The 10,378-nt window shown below is 31.5% G+C and overlaps 1 protein-coding gene across 3 annotated transcripts in view; it reads left to right on the top strand.

The window, feature by feature from the left end:
- The window catches only part of LOC107872836 (transcription initiation factor TFIID subunit 5), a 26,237-nt gene extending 22,230 nt beyond the window's left edge, over positions 1-4,007 (top strand). For all 3 annotated transcript variants that reach the window (XM_047413625.1, XM_047413626.1, XM_047413624.1), the window contains exons 13-19: positions 1,047-1,211; positions 1,360-1,436; positions 2,064-2,180; positions 2,886-3,151; positions 3,264-3,359; positions 3,456-3,531; positions 3,610-4,007. In XM_047413625.1, the coding sequence (XP_047269581.1) occupies positions 1,047-1,211; positions 1,360-1,436; positions 2,064-2,180; positions 2,886-3,151; positions 3,264-3,359; positions 3,456-3,531; positions 3,610-3,663 (851 nt within the window). In that variant the 3' untranslated portion in view covers positions 3,664-4,007. The remainder of the gene's footprint in view (positions 1-1,046; positions 1,212-1,359; positions 1,437-2,063; positions 2,181-2,885; positions 3,152-3,263; positions 3,360-3,455; positions 3,532-3,609) is intronic.
- The last annotated feature ends 6,371 nt before the right edge of the window (positions 4,008-10,378 follow it).

Below are 10,378 nucleotides of genomic sequence, written 5' to 3'. Positions count from 1 at the left end.
TATATGAGTGATATGTGTTTAAATGAAATAAAATAAATAATAAATTCTCTTTTACTTTAACAAACGTAAGTTGGAAGTTTTTATTTCACACTAAATAAAATGTAGTAAGATTTTTTTAAACTCATGGAAAAGCACACGCAAAAAAATTGAAGTTAAATAAGATGAAAGTTTTATTTTTAAAATACACACGATATAATCATGAAAATGCACACACAAAAAAATTAAGCTAAATAAGATGAAAGTTTTATTTTTATGAATAAATATTTAAAGCTTGAAAAGAAATTATATAAAAAAGAGTTAAATAAGATGGAGGACATTTTTGTAATCACTTAATTTATTCTTTGAAATTATACCATACATATTACTTTGAATAAAAGAAACCAAACACTCCATAAAAAATAATCCCACCATAACTTATCCCATCATAACTTGTTTTCCAACCAAACGACCCCCAAGGAAGATTACAAGTTTCTATTTTTGTCATTTCAACACTATGAAAATATGTGAAAAGTCTTAACCGAGTATCTGTTTGTTTGACTCTCTAGAGGCAAAAGAAGGCGACTACTTTCAGGCCAGGGTAGCCATAGACAGTCGGATTATTCTTTAGACAATCATGCGTATCGGTTTCCGGCTATTGCTGACTTCGCCATGAGCATTATCATGTAGACTCGGGGTAATGTAGGGTGGAACTCATTTTACGCATGCAAGTGCATGTATTAGAGCACTTAAATCCTCAACCCCATTTTAGGTCATTACTGGGTGATGATTAAGATTTATTTTGAGCTGAAAATGAACCCTTGCAGGATTATTTAAACGTAAAAGTAGTATTTCGATGCCAGCAAGGGATTCTTCGCATTATTCGTACTTGCTACAATCGAAACTTGCTAACATGTTGTGTTACTCTAAACTCTATTTTTCAATTTAATTTATATTATTTTCTTGATGTCCCAAACCAAAAGAAGTTACTTGTCTTTGAGCATTGCTGTAAACATCCAACATTTTGCGAAACATGTCAAGGAATGGTTGATGAACTGTGCTGGAACCAGCTATTTTGCAGGGGGAGACTGATTCATCTTCAAATGAGCATGGGCTTGGCTCAAATGGAGGAAAAAGATGTTATACATTATTGCAGGGCCATTCAGGGCCTGTTTATTCTGCGTCCTTTAGTCCGTATGGGGATTTTCTTCTGTCTTCATCATCAGATTCAACAAGTATGATATCATATGACTGTGATTGCTATTAGCACTTTGTTAGTTCCTATCCGTTTGGATTATGATATTTACTGCAATTCTAGTATGCACACTCTATAAGCATGTGACATTATTCGTGTGACCTCTTTGGCTAATTATTTCTATGCAGTTCGGTTATGGAGCACTAGGTTAAATGCTAATCTTGTTTGCTACAAAGGCCACAATTACCCAGTATGGGATGTTCAGGTAGGTTGCTAGTTTGTCATTTATTAAGTTTGTTTGATGATTCATATTTTGGATGTAAATACCTGATATATTTGCAATCTCTTCAAGTAACTCACCTAATTGGTCGTCAAATGGAGAATTTCCCAAGTTCTTAGATGTTAATGTGCCTCTCTTCATGTTCATACCATGTTTACCAAATAAATGTTTGATATTGTTTTACTAGGTGACTGCTAACTAAAGGGGGAAACAAATTTACATATTTGACATACTTCATATGTCTGAACAAGCTAGTCCTTTTTATATCTTGGGGCTGATAAGAACGACTAATGGCATGACAGCATTGACAAGTTATTAGTTTGTCATTATTCATTAAAGATAATGACAGTGAAGCCCAAAAAGTGAAGATAAAGGACAGTGAAGCCATATTCTAATGTTGAAAAGAAGTTTCAGAGTGTTATAGCTACACAACTTCTTTGTGCAGATTTGAGCTGATATTTTAGCTTGATTGCCATATAATTCTGCTTTCTATGGTTGGCATATTTTTGTTTTAGTCGCCTGAGCATTTGGTGCTCGCTCATGGTAACTGTAGATAACAGTCGTCAAAATGGGCAAATGAATGGCTGATTTTCACTTCACATCTTGGTGCAGTTTAGTCCAGCTGGACATTATTTTGCCAGTTCTTCACATGACCGTACTGCAAGGATCTGGTCTATGGACAGGATACAGCCTCTGAGAATAATGGCCGGACACTTATCCGACGTAGATGTGAGTATCCATTTGTGCCTAGCCCATGGGGAATTATTTTTTGATCTGATCATGTAGGCTTCTATATCACTGTCTGTGGTTGGTATACTTGACCCAATTTTTGTTTCTGTCCTCTATAATTACTTGTCTACTTTTATAAAATGGCATTTTATTTCTGTCGCAATTTATATGGCATCCTTCCCATTTTGGGATGACCCAAAATGACAATATACGATACTTTCACAAATGACAACAATTCAAGTTCATTTAACTATCCTCATCGGGAGAGACTGGGCACTAATAAAATGCACTTATCATAAACATATCAGGTTAGTTTTGAATTTGGATCAGAAACTACAGTTAGTTGAATGATGTCATTCAAACTTTCTACTTTCTAGCATAATGTAACTGGTAAAGTTGCTGTCATGTGACTAGGAGGTCACGGGTTCAAGCCTTGGAAACAGCCTCCGGCAGTAATGCAAGGTAAGGCCGAGTACAATACACCCTTGTGGTGGGGCCATTCCCCGGACCCTGCGCATAGCGGGAGCTTTAGTGCACCGCGCTGCCCTTTTTATTAAGCTGGTCTTAAGTATAATAGATATTGTTATTATAGAACTGTTCAGTTGCCCTGCAATGTTGGCATGGAATCATTTTCAATTACTTTGATTTCTTGTAATTTCCTTTCAATGGGCATAAATTTGAGAGCATGTTGAATCCATCATGTAGTGTGTGCAATGGCATGCAAATTGCAATTACATTGCAACTGGATCAAGCGACAAAACTGTACGCTTGTGGGACGTTCAGAGTGGCGACTGCGTCAGGATTTTCATTGGTCATAGGGGTATGATCCTTTCATTGGCGATGTCTTCTGATGGTCGATATATGGCATCAGGAGATGAAGATGGAACAGTCATGATGTGGGATCTCTCAAGTGGGCGTTGTATTACTCCTTTAGTCGGTCACTCTTCCTGTGTGTGGTCACTTGCTTTTAGGTAGGGAAAGATTTGAACTATATCTTTAGTTTGTGTACGTTAAGAGATGCACTCCTCAAGTTTGAAGTCATTGAAGATAGTTTATATTTCAAGCCTATTTGTCTTATTTCAGTGGTGAAGGTTCACTTCTTGCATCTGGGTCTGCTGATTGCACTGTAAAATTATGGGATGTAACCACAAGCACAAAAGCACCACTAAAAGAAGAGAAGTAAGTATTGCGAAAGCTGACATGTTCTTTGGCATTTATTTTCTTTAGATTGCTAATACCTTGCGCTCTCTCTCTCTCACTCTCTCTCAAAAACAGCAAATCTGGAAGTAACAACAGACTTCGGTCGTTGAAGACCCTGCCTACCAAAGCTACTCCAGTCTATGCTTTGCGCGTAAGAATTATTATTATATTGCTTCTTTCTGTGGTTTTATTATTGGATCATTTAAAAGTTGCATTTTGTACTCTGCAGTTTTCTAGAAGAAATCTTCTATTTGCTGCTGGAGCTTTCTCGAAAAGTGCATGAATCCCTTGCTTGAAAGTTTCTTGGCGTGAGATCACATCATGGTGATTCGGAACATGGAGGTCTTCTATTTTCTATGCCAGATGAACGTTGGATATGTAAATACTTATTTAATGTCCTTAAAATGCTATGGTGCTGTAGCCCTTGTATCATTGCTTATTCCAGAAATGGTGTCAGTGGTCATAGTTACCGCATCTGCTAAAGCTATTTTTTGGGGTAGGATGTCTCAATCCGGTGTATGCTTGGCCATGGTTTACAGACATTTTCCCAGTTTCAAGTTTGTAGATTATTTATGAATTTTTATCTGAACTAGAAGGTGATTATCAAGCATTTGAAGTTCGAAAGTATCTGTTTTCTGGGGGTTTAACCAACTTTACTGTTTAACAACATATTTTACTTTTTAATTTGATCAAGGATTAATGAAATTTCAGGTAGTAATACTAGGTACTGGTTAGTCAATTATATAGTTAACATAAACGACAGTGGATTGCTAAAAATCAACATGGGAGAATTCTCTTCTTTAGTAACAGCTACATGTGCTATTCCTACATGCCTATGGAATAGCCTATTTTCATAGCTATTGCTTTCCTTCATTCAGAACTCATTATTAACTATATTTTATATTTTGGTGCGCTGAATAATTTTTCTTCCGGTGTTCGGATTTGAGTCTGAAAGGTCCTCCACGAAGAGCGAATAATGCTTTTTAGCCACGTGGTAAGAGTATAGAGTCAAATCCCTTTCCAAATCCTTTATAAAATTATCATTTGAGAGAGGGGGTATGTCCTATTATACTAAATTATGAAATACTAAGTTGTGTTTACCATCTTTTTCATAAGGTGATATCAAGTAAATTGTCAAGAGTAAAGTGTGAGTATTAATGTTGCAGTCAAATCAACATATATATATATATATATAAAGAGAACTTTAGTCCATCCTAGGTGGCACCTCCCAATGGCCTCTATTCTCATTTTTCGTTTTTCTTTTTTTTTTTTGAATTTTTTCTCTCTTTTCATTAATCAATTAATTTATTTAATAAATAAAAATGTCATATTTACTACATCTAATTATATATCATGAGTTACAAAAAAAAATTTCTATCTATTCAGATTCTTTACTTAAATGGTATGTCTCATTAACTTCTTTCTATTTAATTTTATGGTCTACCAATCTATAAAATCTCATTTCTAGAATTCATTTGCACTCCAATTGGATGCAAAGGTTGTTATATGTCTTCTTATTTTTTCTTTTTGAGTATGCTATTCTCATTGTGTTGTCCCTTTCACATTTTACTGTGCAACAATAAATATTTAGTAATAAAGATATCATGTATGATCTTATTTTTAAGTAGTTTTTGATATTTTGTATTGATTCTAATAAGCAAGGATGTGACATGTGAGATTTTAAATTATTTTTTTAGAATTTTTATTCATAGTGCATTATTTTTATGATGTATTATTTCTTACAGGAACAAAAATGAAGATCAAATGATGCACATACATATGAAAAGAAGATTAGGAGATAACTATGAAAAAATTTTAGGAGTACAAAGGTAGTATCATTACCAACAAATTAACATAAATATTCTTTTGGTAATTTTTTTTATTTCATTTAAATAGTTTAAAATTAGTATTTTATTAATTTGATTTTACGAAAAAAACTTATGTGATTTCTTCTTTTCACTATTTAAAACATGTTAAAGCAACAACTTGACGTTGCTCCTCCTGCTTTGGTTATAAATTTTAAGAAAGAAAATAACACCATGACATGATTTTTGCTCATATCATATGTACTATAATTTTTTTATAATATCCGTCACAAATTCTTCAGAAATAATGTATTATAAAAGGATTCAGTGCAGGTGTAATGATATTTTTGAAAAGTCATTATCATTAATTTATTAATCAACAATCATTTATAATATAATAAAATAATATTATATTTTTATTATTTTCTTCTTTTTGCTACTCCTATTATTTTTCTTCTTCTTTTTATTTAATATTTCTACACTTTCATTTTTATCCTATCGACTACACCTCATTATATCTTGATTATATTATTAATAAAAATAGATCATTTTATATTTATTTTATTGTTATTTTTTTCTATTTTTTTCTTATTTATTTATTATACAAAAATGAATGTGTCAATTACTATTCTTTTATTTATTTATATTTTTAAATATAAACTATTAATATTAATATTAATATTAATTAATCAATACGTGTTTGAGTGATTAGTTTGTATCTCAATATATTAGCATATTGCAAAGTTACTAAGGTAGAGTAACTTTTTTGTGTTTGAATACTTGTATAATTGATATTTTTGTGTTTCTATCTAATTTTATTTTGACACTCCCTCTTGCTAAAGTTTGTACAACTAACATTTTAATATTTATTGATTACATCTGCAAAATTAATATTATGAAGTATAAATCGGAATTATCTAAAGGCTCTATTGGCTTTGATTCTCGCATATCGTCACTAAAAAGAATACATAATTTCATGGTTTGCTGAAATACTTATGTATTTAGACGACTTAATTTTACTTCAGGTGTATATCATAAATGTGCTTCTTTTGATTTTATTTCTTATTTGTTTATTATTTTATGTAAAAGATTGTTTTTCTTTATTTCTTTTTCTTATTTTTTGGCAAGTATAGGGAATGATAAATGTCATGATTAGGGATGGTAATAAAAACTCTAATTATTTTATTATCATTATTTCTAAAAGCATTTAAAGAATCAGTAGGTATGATCTTAAATTTTAAAAATAATGTCATAACTAAATTATACTTTCTTCTGTAGAGTTGACTAATTGAGAAAGAAAATTTAAACGTAAGTTGTCAATTTAACGTTCCAATGAATAAAAGTAAATTGTGTTTAAATACTTATTTTTTAAATTTGAATAATCTCAAGTTATGTGTGTTAAACTTGTATTTTATATGGGTAATTTGAAAAAGAGTTTATTATAAATAATTTTGACGGATCAAAAGATTTTGAATTGAGTTACTATCGCTGCTTTGGTATTAAATTAAAGTATATAATAACTTGAAATGTAAAATGTTTAGAATATACATGTTGCAATGTTTAGATTTCTTTTGGACGGATAATTTAGGAGGAACTCAATATTAACTTAGAGATCGTTTGGTTGGAAAGAATTATCCCAACATAATTAATTTCGGAATTAGTTTTCCCACTATGTATATGAGATAACTTATTCCATCACTATGGTGTAAATGGTGGAATATATAATCCTGGTACTAATTAATATCTCACACCAAAAATAAAGAGAAAAAAATGATACATTAAAGCAACACATTATTTATCTTTGTTGTAATTTATTTTAACGTTCACGCGAAGCTCGATCATATTCACTAGTTATAAATAAAATTATAATCCCGAGCTTCCATATTTTGGGTGAGAAAAGAATTTTATTTACCAAGTGTAATTACTTTATAGAGCAGAAGTAAAAGAAAATATCTCTTTTATAATATGTATTTGGAACCCCCAAAAATCATAAGCTTAAGTGATTTCCAAGAGAGCATTAATCCCTTCTTCATTCCTACTGCTATAATCACTAGATCGATATAAGTACTTTCGGTGTTCATATCCTCCTACAAACACTAACAAGTAATACCATTGATTATTTCCTTTTTGCATACTAGCCTTAATGCAATAATTTTATCGCCTAATCATTTTACCTCTATAACAGCTTGTTTGGTCAAGTTTATTTTTCTTCGAAATTACTTTTTTTTTTTTTTCTGAAGATGAGGTAATTAGCCTGTTAGGTCATGTTTTTAGGTGAAAATAAGCCTAACTGTTTCTGGGAAGTAGTGAAAGCTATTTTTCAGAAGTTAAAATACTTCTGAGACAAATATACTTAAAATCACTTCTAAAAATCTTGATCAAGTACTCATTGTTGCTCAAAAATGTTTTTAAAATTTATCTCATCGGAAGTACTTTATTGACAACACTTTTTGAAAGTGGCAGGTGATTTTGAAAGCTTTGATCAAATAGACTATATTAGCTTTAAATGCTGAGTTCTATAATAATTGCCACTCAGATACATTTATATTTTTGTCAACAGAAAATGGCCAAATTCCTCCCCCCCCCCCCCCCCCTTTAAATCTTTACTTCAAATTTCAACTACACCTATACTTTGCGGATTCTATGATTCCCTAAATTATTTTAAAATGGAATATTTACACCCGTGAAAATTAACGTAGACATTGTTTCAGACAGTAAACTGCACTCGCTGCCACGTCATGTCACGTAATTCCACATAATATTACTTTTTTTAATATAAAAAGTTAATTACTTTTATTTATTATATTTTTTCTGTATTCTTTTTCAATTTCATTACTTTTTTCTATTTATTTTGTATTCTTCAACAATAATGATTCTCCATTCTTTTGTTCTTTTTTTTTCTTTTTCTTTCTCTTCATTTGATTTTCTTCAATCTCAAACCTTTGTTAAATAGCAAATTCAAAGTCGACTATTAAACTCAAAGTTTAGAAAAAAAAAATTGCTTCAAGAAGGAAAATTTGCACGGCATACATTTGCTTCAGGAACAAAATTTTTCATTTCTGTATTCGTTATGTGAGTTCAATTGCAAACTCGTTGTTCAATTGGAACTCAAGAATTACTAGTTTTTTCAAGAAAGGTGATGTTGAGGAAGCACGCAAATTGTTCGACGAAATGCCTCAAAAAGAATGTAGGAACTGTATGATTTCTGGGTATGTAAGAAATGAAATGTTAGATTATGCTCAACAAATGTTTGATACAATGCCGAGCAGAAATATCGTTTTTCAATCTTGTTCCTTTATCTTTCCTTTTTTTTTTTTATTTCTCAACTATGAAAATTAATGTTGAATTTATGATTGTAGAAAAATTTGGTGTTGATTTTGATTATGGTGCTGATTTGACTGTTTCAATTTCAAGAAATGTAGATTTGAATGATGATTTATGGTTTGAGATTGAAAATTCAATCAATGTAAAGTTTAAAGATTTCAAGATTCCACAAAATGTGTATAGAGCATTGTTGGAAGTTTATGTTTCATTTCATGAGAACGATGATTTTTGATATGGTAATTCGGTTAATGAGTATATAAGTTTGAATAATCTTAGTGTTCCGAGGAATGGAGCTTTTAGGGAGGTGATTGTTAGTTTGGATGAAATGGTAGTTGGTGTATTTTGGCCGTTTACTGTGATTTATATCGGAGGAGATGATAAATCAGTTTTGGATTGGATGCCATTGTTAAGTTCTTGAAGATGTCATTTTGAGTTCAAGAAGAAGAAAAAGAAAAAGAAGAAGAAGAAAGAAAAAATAAATAAAGAAGAATAATAATTAAAAATAAATAAAGAAAAGAGTAAAGAAATATTAAAAATAATTTTAAAAAAAATAAATCGTTCAAACACACTCTCTTGCCATGTCAATATTCAGGTAATAATTTCACTTTAAAATAATTTAGGGGTCATAGGACCCGCAAAGTCTAAATGTATAGTTGGAATTTGAGTTAAGGTTGGGAGCATTTGACCATTTTCGCTCTTGTCAATCTCACAATACCATAGCTTATAAACCAGTGCTATCCATCTCTCTTACCTTTTTCCTCTGACCATTGAGTTTCCAATTGGGCATGTGATATCAACTCTCCTCCTAGTTATAGAATCCTCTAATTCCATGGAGTTCCATATTAAAGTGCTATGTTCCAGCTACCTACCTACCTCTCTTGGATTAGATTGTTTGCCATCGTTAGCCTATTCATCCGAGTAAGCAATTCTAGCTCCATATCGATGTCACGATTGATATGATCACTAGAATTAAGATTGTTATTATAATTAATATCAATCTCATCAACAAGAAAATTTTTATGCTTGAACGAAACATAGAAATATATACTAGGTATTTAACCAAAGAGGATCATCAAGTGAACCTAGCATTAACATATCCCTAGAAGTGCGTAAGAATTCATTCCATATGCAAGAACCATTATTTTTAATTTTGCACCATATCCGGGCATCGATGTGGCACCATCCATGATGTATTTGGCACCACATCTGACTGTTGATGTGGGGGGTTTTGTGTGTTGTATCGAGTTAAATCACATGCTTCACCCTTTCGCAAGCCCGTTGATATCTTTAATTTTAGGTTCTATCGGTGCTCAAAACAATTTTGTCTTCTCTATATTACTATATCTCTAGAGTCAATAATTTTATATGAAGAACTTACTTGCTCATACTCTCTCACAACCAGGTGGCGATGTAATAGAATCCTTGCTTATTTTTCATCACATCCCGGTGTCATAGAACTTGTACTTAGATGGATACGTCCCAAAGATATTTATATTTTTATGCAACCCAAAAAAATTGCAATCAAGTTTACTTATGTAATTAGCTAATTTACTCAAATTTAATTAACGACTCTATTGTCTGGAACAATATAGTTAAGGAACCATCTCATTTGATTACCTTACCTTGCGAATGCCAAATAAAGTTGCAATAATCAAGAAACTGAAGGCAAGAAGTGTTGGATAATTCGAAGAAAGTTATATCTTCCATATTTGTTGTCTGGTGTAAGAAAATTTGTCGAGAAAATAGTATATTCCCCCCAACCTTTAGTCGAAATTTCAACTACACACTCAACCTTTAAAGGTGACCTATTACCCCCCTAAACTTATATTTACCGAATTTATTACCCCCAGTTGCTAACCTGTCATTGGA

The sequence above is a fragment of the Capsicum annuum genome, chromosome 6 (genome assembly GCF_002878395.1).
Source record: "Capsicum annuum cultivar UCD-10X-F1 chromosome 6, UCD10Xv1.1, whole genome shotgun sequence".
Lineage (NCBI taxonomy): Eukaryota > Viridiplantae > Streptophyta > Magnoliopsida > Solanales > Solanaceae > Capsicum > Capsicum annuum.
Note: the sequence above shows the minus strand (reverse complement) of the source record. Positions and strands in the feature narration are given on the sequence as shown.